The 13,762-nt window shown below is 26.2% G+C and overlaps 1 protein-coding gene across 1 annotated transcript in view; it reads left to right on the forward strand.

Moving 5' to 3' along the window:
• Window positions 1-4,596: 4,596 nt before the first annotated feature.
• The window catches only part of LOC112598578 (uncharacterized protein DDB_G0283357-like), a 46,929-nt gene continuing 37,763 nt past the window's right edge, over window positions 4,597-13,762 (forward strand). The window contains exons 1-2 of the mRNA XM_025345101.1: window positions 4,597-4,609; window positions 5,388-5,533. Of these exons, the coding sequence (XP_025200886.1) occupies window positions 4,597-4,609; window positions 5,388-5,533 (159 nt within the window). The remainder of the gene's footprint in view (window positions 4,610-5,387; window positions 5,534-13,762) is intronic.

The following is a 13,762-nucleotide window of genomic DNA, read 5'->3' on the forward strand; positions in this document are numbered from 1 at the left end:
TGTATTTACAGTTTTTATTTTTAAAATTAAAAATATTATTACAATAATTTATAATGCTTTATAATTTGAATTATGAGCAGATTTTAAAAAGAATTCAAATACTATTGTAAATATTATTCTTTTATTATAATATTTTTTTTATTATTATAATTATTATTATGCTTATTTAAGCTTGAAAACTGACGAGACAACTTGACCGGAATACGTTTTTATAAGTTTACATGTTCATTGATTTTTTTAACTACATCACATTGTTATACGCGTGTAAGGTCAAACTAAGATGTACGTAATATGTTCACGTATGAAAATATACATTGCGTATCAATGTGATAATTAATTTTTCAACTAAAACATTATTTTAATTACAATATAGTCTGTATTGTATAACTATAATATGTTGTCTAGATTGTGTTATATAAGATTTAGTATCTATATGGATAATACTTATTGTAAAATATATTAAATTCAAGTGTAGCAAAAAAAAAAAAATTAGCGATTAAAATTTTAAAATGGAAGATTATGTTTAATATTTAAATAATTTAAATCTTAAAATGTATAAACCATAAATCATTAAATATCAAAAGACTATCTAAACACAGAAATCAATTTTCATATCAACATTAAAATATGATTAGCCACTGAATCTAATTTATCATTTGAAAACTTAGGAATTATGATATGATATCATTCTAACAATATTCAGTTCTTAATTTTTATTAGATAATAGTATACTATAGGTTAGGCTTCTAAATATCTTATATAGTTATACATTGATATTTAATTTGCAATATAGATAAGCTTAACAACTAACTGATAAATTATTTTCATTTAAATTATTTATGAATTTTTCATCAATGTTTCAAGTAATTTCTATAAGTATGTAATTACCTATATTCTCACCTTTTTTCTTATAATTTTGATATCTGCCATATGAGCGATTATAGGTGCTTTATGTTCAGTGGCGTTATAATTAGTTATTATGATTATAAAAAAAAATTATAATAGTATATAAATAAATTCTTATACAGGCTATTCGCTCGTATGTATATGTATGTATATTTCGTATAAATTGCTTAAACGAAGTATAAAACAGTGTATCAAGAATACACTTGATTATTTAATGATGCTAAGGGCGCAACTAAAAAAGTAAAATAAAATATGCTTATATATGTAATAATTAATACCAATAATGTAAAACTAAAAATACTTAAAATAAGTGTAAAGTAGTTATATTATATAATAATAAATCATAAATATAGTGAAATTTTAGGCTATTCAAGATAGATTATCATTTGATAATACACAATATAAAAATATATTTAGTATCAAATATTACAAAATACTTACGAAATAAAATATACGACGTTATAATATTATACCAAATTGCCAAGTTACAGTAATAATTTTTAAATTTTTGCATTATTACTACTAAATATAACAAAAGTCATGTTAAGTTAGAAATATAATTCAAAATTCAACTTCACCGTCCGTCAATTTATTCATATTTATTAGTTGATAGATATTTCAATACTTAAATCATTTATATTTTATAAGTTCAAAAAAAAAAATCCTAAAAAAAATTTTACGGTGAGATGTTTTTATTGTCATTATACAAAATTTAATGAATTTATTTATATTAATATAAATTGAAATTTAGGTTTTAATAAAATATTTATGTATGAAAATTAAAATACCTGTAGATATTTAAAAAGTTGCTATTACCATTTGTTGGTTTTTATCGATCAAATAATTTGAATTTAAATAATGTAAAAAAACTAGTCTGTTGACAAATTTAAAAATAATAATTAAATAAAATTTAATTTAACATTTAAATATCAATATGTTATTTAAAACCAAGTAAAAAGTTTGTAGGGGGAGGGTTAAAAATGTATATGGGCGCAAATATATTAATTGGCCAGGAGCACTGGTGGACCTCTCTGCGGTTTTGCATAATGCTACTATATTATCAATTATTACAATACTTAAAATCATACGAACAGATAAGCTAAGTACTTATTTATGCATTTTATATATTATATTTTTATATTATTTTATGTACTAAATTATTAGTTCCAAAAATATTATTAAGCTATTTAATCTATTATTATAACAAGTCATCGGGATTTTTTTCAGCGTTCTGCCTAGAAAATCTGCTTCTGGTCACAATGGAATAAAACTCTACATTTCGAATCTCTTACAAATTTGGCTTGACTTAAAATTTCGTGACACGGAGAAATATACACCATACAATATAAAATTTAGTTAATATAATTTCACGTTACCTACCCTACTGCCTATTTATGGAATGTTCAATTTCAAAATTCACTCGTTGATACATAATTTTACTATATAATAATAAATCATAAATTATAATTATTACCAATGGTATAATACGATATGCACCCGTTCGTGATTCACCTTGCACATCTATTACGCGAAAAGATAATTTAATAATTCGTATACAATAATAATACGATACATATATATATATTATATGTATATTATATAAGAAAAAAGTTTGTCGCGTTCACGTTTACCCTGTCACCACTAACCCAGACCGTTCTTCATGACCCTGGTATAACCTATTACACCGAGCATGGTTTTATTTTCCCTCCGCTCCAGGGGCATATCAGCCACGAAACCCTCGGAATACTACATGGGCGACCAACGCCTACCGCTCCCTCCTCGACTAAAAATCCATACAGGATATTACACGGCAAACACAGAGGCGCAAAAGCGATAAGGGTGCTTACCACATAGCACCCTGAACTCTACAACCACAAATCCTATGGTAGTACTTTTATCATTATATTGTCATGAAGAATTCGTTTAAAATTAAAAAATATATATATTTTATTATGTAAAGGATAGTTTTTTTAACAATACGAGACAATCTTTTCGAAAATGTTCTTTTTGAAAACTGTTAGATATACTACCTATACTTACATGTAAATCTAATATTTTCATATTGTGTTTATTTTTTCATTCTTGTATTTATTAGACGTTGGGTAATCCATATCTCAACTCTTGGTTTTTAAATCGCAACTTATATTTTTAATTTCATAGCCTGAAGTATGATATTTTTCTAAAAATTAAAAATATTGATGAAAATACAGATAAGTGTAATTATAATAACAATATTGAAATAATAATTGATAATTAACAATTATTTAGAGTTTTGATGGACGATTTTCGCCTATGCACACACACACACACACACACACACACACACACACCTGAACAATACGCTCACCGGGTGATTGGTGGTGGTGGCGGTGTTGGTGGTGGTGCGACGTGTCGACGACGCCTCGGCGCCGTGCGGTCGAAAACCGATGGATTGGCCGCGGCGACGGTATTGATTCCACTGGCGGTGCGCGCGAACACCGCCACTGTCGGCTGAATCGCGCGCGCCTGTGTCGGCCGCCGGCGTCGGCGTCAGTGGCGGCGGCTACCCACGCGTTAGCCGACCGCGCGCGCTTCGAACAACCTCTTTCACCCCCAGAACCACCACCCATTCACCCACCCACTCACTTCTAATATACGGCTTCCTCGCAACCAAACACATCCACCCGCACCAGCCTTTGCCACACGTATATACCAATTATTATTATTATTATTACGTTCACACGCCGCCGCCGCCGGTGTGACGGTGGTGCGGGCGCAAACGCACACCGAGAAAAGACTCCTGGCGACACCACCGCATATGTGTGTGGGGTGTATAGAGCGACGGCCTAACCGTAAACGTTTCTCACTCCTTTCCCGTTTGCTCTCCTCCTGCACACCCAGCCCTGCCTTTGGGGTGGGGGAGGGGCTGTTGTATCGCTCCGCCGAATCCGACTCGCGCAGTCGCGCGTGTGTATTTCTTACCTGCGCGCGCACCGCAGTATATACGTGACAACCGGCAACCAGCGACCAGCACGTGAGCGCGAAAGCTCAATACGCTCCGCTAACGCTCCAAGACAACACGCATACATATGAAGCTATGCTTACACGTACGCGTACTGCAACACACCACTGCACACCCACGCCTACCCACACCTATCATATTCGCGTGCATGTAGAATAACCAACGTACCTATGCATGCTGTTATCGAAAGTGTTTCAAATTTTTCCCATCGAATACGAGACGCGTTTTAATTCGTCATAATTATTGTACAATATCATAATATTGTGATGATGCGCCAGTGAAGAATAATTACCGTTATCATTGTTTTTGATTTCACCACAATTCACGGTGAAAGTCCAGCAATAACACCGGAACATTTGTTTAGTTCTTCAAACGGCGAATTGGTAATATTACGATTTACTAAAGATACACTAACGATAAGATATTCCAAAAATCGTTGTAAAAACGTCATTTTATTCACATAAATTAAATAAACACTATAAATCGCAATATAATCCATTCAGTTCATATTAATAGTGGGCAACCGTTAAGATTTGAAAAAAAATAGTGGTCCAAATATTATAATATTATGTTGAAAAAAAATTATCTCATGTACAAAGATAGAGAGTGAGATTATAAAATATTTTTCAATATGATATAATTATTGAAAACTGTTTTTGAAAAAATCGTAACGGTTGCTGACTGCCAAGATGAACTTGATGGGTTATAAGTTATATATATATAATGCGATTAATTGCAACAATTTTAAAAACATAATTTATATATTATAATATAAGTTATTAAACAATCAATGAAACAAAACATAGTCAATATCCTTTTTAAATTAAGTGTTTTTTCATCTAATGCCAAGCCCAAGTTATAGCGATGATTACATATTATGAAACATTTTACTTAGTTTAAGATAATATTAAGGAAATTTTAGTATTATTTAATTTTTAAGTAGCTAAATACAGTAAAAAAACAATATTTAAGAAAATTTAAGTTCTAATTTTTTAGAATTTTAAAGATTTTAATTAATTTTAAAACGCATTTAATAAACAATTAAATATAGATATATTTTTATTTTTATAAGATATTGGTCGTTAACACTGTTAGATATACAAAAATGAAAGTTTAGTCAGTTTAGTTGTAAATTAATAGAATTAGTTTAATAAATATTTAATTAATATTATTTTACTGATAAAATTATCAATAAAAATTATTTAAAGTAGAAATATATAAATAAGTTTGTTTAATTCAAATTTATTTATTACGTTCTATATGAAATAATGTAAAATACTATACACAGATTACAATACTATACCTATATTACCTTATTATAAAATAAAATGTTGAAATATGTATATAAAACGCATTAAGTATGAATTTAAAAATATAGACATTATTAAATTTAAAATAATATCAATAATTAACTGTTGTACTTATTATTGTCAAAATATTATTTTTTGAATTTAAATTAATAAATTTGTTTAATTTTTAGAAAATGATCAAGAAAAATTAGCATATACATTTACAAATAATAGTAATAGCATAGAACCTAAAACCTCCAGTGGTTCAAAAGTAGTTGGGAAACTAGTTAAAGTCAAATTTTCAAAATCATGCACCACACCAATCATAACGCCTCTGGTAAGTAGTAAGTTTTGATTAATGTTATACATTTATAATTAATGAATGAAATATGTTCAACTATACTTTTGAATTATATTAGCAAATACGAAAAAAAGATATAAAAATTTAAATATTTAATAAAGGTTTCTTAGATGTTTTTAATCCATCATATACAAACAATATATACCTATTAAGTACTAATCTCTTAAATATAACAGTAACTTAATTATGCAACTGAAAATTACTTATAACATTTTATAGTCAGCTATTCGAAGGTTGGTGTACGCCTATACATGTATTAAAGGAGTATTTTTAATTGTAATAACAATTATTACGTGATTAAGCGATAAACAATTATATAGTGATATTACTATAAACAATATTCGTAAAATAATTTATAGCTTAGACTTAATATTATTGATAAATGTAAAGATTTATTCAAAAATATTTTTATTTATTTGTATATTTATCAACGCCTATTTAACGGCTGCTTCTAAAACCAATTGTATAGGAATATAGACTAAAACTCAATAACAGTAGGTTATTTAATGAAAACCTATAGTATCATTGCAACTATAACTTATCGAGTTAAAAATATTTAATTAATATAATTTTTCATGCAATAGAACAAAAATATCTAAATATATTAGTATACAATTTCTCAAAGAGAACCATTACAACTGTATGTGTTGTCTCTACACAAGCATAACATGATAAATTTACATGTCAAATTCTTATGGTTTTTTTTTTATAATTTATAAAAGAGAAAATGTATATACTATCAATCTTGTAAAGAAAAATACTGAACCCGAGTAAAAAAGTATTTTTGTTATTTTAATTTTAAAACGAGTTAAAAGTACTAATGATAATAATAATTACTTTCAAATTCATAATGTAACGATTTAAAATAAATACATGAAAAACTGATCAAATCCAAATTATATGTTCTCTATAAATTGATTTTAATATGTACATTTTCTCTAATATTAATCTAGTGTGTAGATTTGCCATGTTATGCATGTATAAGAAGAGACAACAAATATGATTGAAACCAGAGGCATATTGAAGTGAGGATATAAAGAATTTATTCCTCTCATGGCTATTATTTTTGCAAATCTATCCAACGTATTTGTTAGTAGTCTCATTAAGTATTTTTAGTAGAAAAGTATAATATTTTTATTCAAGTTAGTAAGTTAATAGTGAATTTAGCGATTAGTGATATTGTGATAGCAATTACCATCGTTTAACTATACCACATCACTACAATATAATATAATAATTTAAAATATTTGTAGATTATTTTCATAAGACATTTGTACACCTTATTAAATTTCTATGTATTAACTTAATAAGGCATAGGTATATAGTTTAAAGTTTCGTATTATTTATATTTTTAATTTTAATCTTTGTAAAAAAATCTACAAAATATTTAGTATAAATGATATTTTGTAAATTTAAATCAAAAATTATTTATATAGTTATTATTTATGTATAAAAATCAAAAGTAAAGAAATACTTTTTAGTTAAAATTATAATATTCTAAAGTTGTTTATTTATTAATTAACCATAAATAACGTACAATTCAAAATTAGTTATCTTAATAATTGTGTTTTTATTAACATATCATTTTTTTTTAAATTTATCAAGTAACTTATAAGACGAGCGACTTTTTCGGTCGCGCTCATACTATCTCTTTGGATTTTTTGGTAGTTCGAATTGCTTCCAATTAATATAGTAAATCCACAATTTGAATATTATTTCACTTTAAATAATTATTTCACATTAGAAAAAAGCTCGTTAATCGTAGAGTACCAACCTTAATTTATTTAAATTATTAAAACATCCATTATTTTATCTTATTTGATATATATTTTTTTTTATCAAATTTAAATACATTAAAATGTTTTCCCTCCTTTGCTTAATATTAATTATATATTCTTATGATAAATAAATGTTAAAATGTCCAAACGTAATAAGTTATTTTTTCTGATATAATCTGCAACAATAATCAGTGAATCTCCACGAATAATTTGAAAATAAAATCAGTATAATAGTCGATACTTATGTTGATTTTTAATATGGATATGGGATAGAATGCAATTCGGGGAATACATCTAATTAGCATAATTGAATTCTAAGCAATTCGTACAAAATAAGTTAACCAATATAGATTTAAGAGGCAATAATTCTAATGCACCAAACTTTTCATTGGTATAGGAAGTTCATTTAAATCAACAGGTAGTAGTAGTTACGCCGGCACCAACCGCACGCGTACAATTCTGATTATTCTCTCTCTCTGACTGCATCTGTATATGTTTCGACAAACAAGGGGTAAGACCCATTGCTAAGATAGACAACAGGTATTTCTCAGGCTATTTGAACTATAATATGATTTTATGAATGTTTAATAATGCGAAAAGTTTGTATTAAATTTTAGACAATATTATGATAAATGAAGAGATGATAATATATTATACTGATAAGATTTAATAATTTATTAACTCTTTTCTCTTTTTTCATTATTTATATCGTTTCAGTTAATATTTATTCTTAAAAATAAATTGTTGTAATACTTGTAAGTCAGAGTTGTAACATATATTATGATACATATACAATGGAAAGAAATTTAAAATTTTAAAATTTTAAAATTGTTTTGATGTTAAACTTATTTGGAATGCTTCGAATAACTAATATTTAACTAGATATTTAAAATTATTTTATTATACATAACTAAACAAAATAATAATCTTTTAACAATTAGTATTTAATAAAGTCACTATAAATAATAACTGTTTCAATACATTATACATAAATTTGTTTTGAACTTTTATTATTAGACATTTCAGTTAAATATACATTTTTTAAAAATCTGCAGCATAGTGATTTGCCTGAATTTATAAAATAATGTAGATAGCAAAGTTAATGTTCTATTATTAAGTAGGTATACCTATATTATTAAATATAATATTGAACTTACATTATCTATTAATAATTCATTTATATATATATATATATATCTAAAGTTAAATATTAAAAAAAAATTATAACTCAAATGATTTTAATCGATATTTGTTTTTAAGCTTTTGATTTTGTTGCTAACAATGTAACAGCTCACAATACTGTCATTAACGTATTTATTAAACATACAAGATAAATTGTATAAAAATTCGATCATACATACCGTAAGAAAATTTATTTGTACATGTCTTGTAAAATGAAATGATATTACTATTATCAAAAGTGTAGACTTGTGTAGTGTTATCCTGTTTTATAGATAGCGGCTTAAATAGGTTAATGTATAACAATAAATTAACATTCTGGAAGACAATACAATAAAATTAATAAGAGAAGAGTAAATCTAAAATTCAAAACATTAGCGCTATCTGGGAGTGTTTTTTAAATTAAATGAAAATAGTCATCTAGCTACTATACTAAGAAAATTATAAAATTCGTTTCAGTAACGCAACAAGTTTATTTAAAAAACATCTAACGTATTTGGGTTCAGGAACAAAATTTATTTTTTTTTAATTGATAAAAGCTGCTTATTTCTCAACCGGCTACGATAATAAAATTATCAAATTATCTGATACTCTGCCCACATATATCTAAAATGCTATAATAGGTATCGATTACAATTGAGACGGAAAAAACACTTCATAATTAAAAAAAAGTGTAGTACAGCCGTTTACCATTGATGCAAAATATATACCTACCATCAGTGTCGGAATGAGTGAGTGGATGAGAAAGAATAGGGGACTCTTATATTGACTAAACACACACTGAAGTGAGCAAGAAAAGAGCTCGGGGTACGTTGAACGGAAGAATCCTTACAGGTGCTTGTTATGTAGCCTCTGAGTATGTACCGTATGTCTAGCTGTGTATATAAAGTTTATACATTAAAAAAAAAATATATATATATATATATACTAGAGTGGTGGTGGGAAGTTTAAAGAGGAGAAGGGATGATATTGTGGAGGTCGGTGTAGTAGGTGAGGTTTACTGACCCACGGCACCGTATTGATCACCGCCCCCTCAGTGTGGCTACCAACCCTTCGGGGTGGTGGTGATCTCCCTTATCATCGACACGAGTGGTCGCACGTCAACGTATTGATCCCCCACTCCTTAAGTTCCTCTGTATGTACTTGCTTATATATATCAAAGCCTTACAATGTTATATACTGTTGTGAGGTTCTGTACAGTTTTTCGACTACAATCGAAAATGTGATTCTTATTTGACACTAACCATTCTCTTATTTTTCTCATATTACATGACCATATTTTATAATACATAGTCCCGAAATTGAATATACCATATGAATATAATTCGCATTTATGTTAGTGTTTTATGTAAGCAATAATAAAACTGTTTTACATAGAAGTTTTATAGAGAATGAACTAAAAAAAATGACTAAGAATGATTAACAAAAACTTATACAGAAAATAATATTGCTTGAGAGGAGGGGAGGGAGGTTATAAGAAATTAACTTAATATTTCTATCGTTAATAAATAAATGTTGTCAATTTATCGTTAAGATATTAATATGTTATCATAAAAGTGTTTAATATGAATCTTTATAAAAATTAGAAAGTTCTTTGTATATAATGTATAATATATGAATATTTTTTTTTAAAACATTTCGGGTGTTGGGAGTGTGAATATTCGATCATTTTATATATAGGTACATACGTATCTAAGCAGATATGTAATTATCTATCAATTATATTAAAATATCTCATAAATACGTAATAGGCAGTGGTGTATTGGTAAATAAACTTATAAAGAAACACGCCTAAAACTTAAAAGTAGTTAAATAAGTATACCCAAAAAAATGTTCTCGCTGTGCTCGAAATATCTTAACGCTTATAATAATGTTTTATTACAAACACTTACTTTTCACGTATGTATGTATCAAAGTAAATAACTTTTAACTAGCACACTTTTGAAATTTAATTTTGGTAATTAATTTTTTATAGTTTTTAAATGTATTTACTTTATCCAACAAATATTCGCATAATTGTGAATTTTTTAAGTAAAACCAAAATTGCAATTTTAATGATAAACAGGATATAAACAGGTAAATTTGGTTTGAATGTGAGTTTTTAATGACAGCATAAAATTCAATAGAATATCTACTATGAACGCATACATTTTAAACTTTAATAATATTGACGCTAATATTTAATATTTACACTAAACAGTATACGCGTATACACTCAGTAGTTTCCAAATTCCGAACTTTGTACGGGGTCGAGGCTTTTTTTGGACAGTGAAATAGTGTACATAATAAAATAATAATTATATATTTTTACTAATATTATTATTTATTTTATACTGTGATATTAATTATGACTGACGATAAACTAGAAGCTTGCGCTTACCCATAATGCATGCATTTTCAGTTGGCGTATACTCGTAATAGACAAATTTTCTTTATAAAGTATACACAAAGATAGCAATTCGGCCAATCCGGGTATACGTCGTATACTTGCGTAAACCCTCAAATACACTACTGGTTATAGGTATTTATGTATAAATATATATGAGTAACTAATAATGTAAGAAACATTTTGGAATGAAATAATCATAGAATTTGGACATACGCATATTATAATGGTTCCCCAAACTCAATACATAAATAATTAATCTATGATGATATAGAAGTAATTTAATTCCAACATAGTATACATAAATTCATATACAAATACCTAAAACTCTAAACAAAGAAGTACGTTATACATTTATACATGTATACAGTATATAAGAAATACTTATTCAAATATGAATAATTTTATAAATAATCAACTTATTATAAGTTATAACTTTATAAAACTAATGTAGAAGTTAATTTAAAGATACAACAGTACTTTTATATAATTATTATTTATATTATTCTTAAATGTTTTAAAGTATTTATTACTATTCAAAATATATCAAAGTTGTAATAAAAAAAAAAAGCGTAATAATTTATAAATATTATGCTATTTCTATTTATTGATAGGATTTGGGCTGAATTATTTAATTTGTTTTAGGTTTAGATAAGTATTGACAACTTTTTAGTATCTACTTCTCCGATTGTGATTTTAATACTAAGTAAGTTAATATTTAAGTATTTTACGTGCAAAAGTGTTGAATTATAATAATTCGCTACATGCTTTAGCGCAATTTTTGGTAATTTTCCAATTTTTATGCGATGTATACTTACATTAATTTTTATAACAAATATTTTCAAATTATTATATAGATACCTACTTGAAGATATAACAACAAGAAATACCTTAACGATTTCTATACTTGCGAAAACAACAGAGTTGGACTGGAATCCTCAAAATATGAATACCTAAATAATTTTTTTTTTAGCTTGATTAAATGAGATTTCATAGAATAATAAAAGAACATACGTGCAATAGTTATTTTATTTAAAGTTTAAGGGAAATAACTTCTTGATAATGCATTAAATAAAAATATGATGATATTTTTATTGTAACACTAAATAAAATATAAAAATTAAAAACTAAAAACTTAAAAATTAAATGTAGCTAATACTTTATGTATTATAATTTTTATATAGCTAAAAAATTTTTACGTTAATTACTTAATAAGTTAAAACGCATGAAGTATAATGATAAAATACATCAGGTGAAGTCTTTTAAGTAGATTTTATGACAGTATTTTATTAATCTAAAAATAGGTACTTTTAAAACATTCTATCAATGGTTATTTTAAAAGTTATCTTACTTATATGTAAAATTAATTAATCTGAGTTAATCTAAGGTCTAAGGAGGTAAGGGTGATATTTCTAGAGAATTTGATATAAACGTGTGCAAATATATCTCATATATAGATAGCATAAACGCTTTACTGAATTTCACGGGATTCTTTTTCTAAAAAATTTGGTATTTTGCAAATTACCTTACATATAATATTAGACAGTTATTATTATTAATAATATTTTTGTTTAGTTTTTCTCACTCTCGGCAATGCGACAACACGTGAAACTGTGAAAGCGACGATCATGGTCGGTCCAAATGGCACACCCACTTGTGTTCTTCTCTCGCATCTCCACAACACACACATTCAACTCGCTTGCCTTATATTATGTATATTTCTAATAAAAAAGAAAAGAGAGAAAAAAACTAAAACATAATAAGTCTATTGTCGTGGCTGACTTTCGAACGCACATAGTACCGGAGGGGATTTCTGTAAAAAAAAACATTAAACACATCCTTGCTTCTATAGTATGTATATATTCGTATACAGCTGACTCGTTACTGTGGAAAGTACAGGCTATTGTTCATCATCTAGGTGTAAACTAAATATTTGAAAAATTTAGAGAATTTTTAGAACATTATTAGTTATTACATTATTTTTCACACGTCTGGTTTTAAATCATTAGAATTCTTCTTTTTGCGATTATGATTACTTGTTAATTAAATATTTTATTATACTTTTATGACATTTATCCAAATTTTATAACATTCAAATCTAAAAATATGACATAACTATATATGTTTAGGAACCTAAAATTAACTAGATAAAAATAAAACAATCAATCTTTATGATATATATAAATACAAGGTAAATATTATACAAGAGTATTTATGGTAAACAGAATATTTATTACACTATTGTATATCTATACAGATAAATTGTATATCATCTAATCTAGATTAAGACCTAAAGGGACCGATAATTGGTTGTAGGCCACCATCAATAGAAAATAATACATTAACATTCCAATATATTGATATCCCTGCAGATTGAACATTATAAATTATAATATTGGTGTATTGCATTGGTAATTGGTATACACATAACTTTATAATTTTCTAGGTACCTACTGTTAAAATTAATACTATAATCACTATTGATTAATTTATATTTAATCAAATTATATTATTATCATTAAATTTAAAATAATAAATAAAATTATAACTTATTTTTATAGTACAATTTAATAGATTGAAATGATTGGATACACTTAGTTATTCCTTAAAAGTAAAATGAAATAGAAAAATAACATACAATTTAATACATTATACCTATACGAGTATAATACACCTATGCATCAAATGATTATTTTTAATAAAATAATATAATTTAAAGTTAAATTTGCCAGGTAAAAAAATTATCAAATACATTTATTTTCATTAATACGTTCGTTGAAAACACAAACAATTTAATTAATATTTAATTATTCTTTAATTGTAAATAAAGTGTTATATTTGTTCCAGTTAAACATTTTTTAA

This window comes from Melanaphis sacchari, unplaced genomic scaffold (genome assembly GCF_002803265.2).
Source record: "Melanaphis sacchari strain LSU unplaced genomic scaffold, SCAv2.0 Contig48_pilon_pilon, whole genome shotgun sequence".
NCBI lineage: Eukaryota > Metazoa > Arthropoda > Insecta > Hemiptera > Aphididae > Melanaphis > Melanaphis sacchari.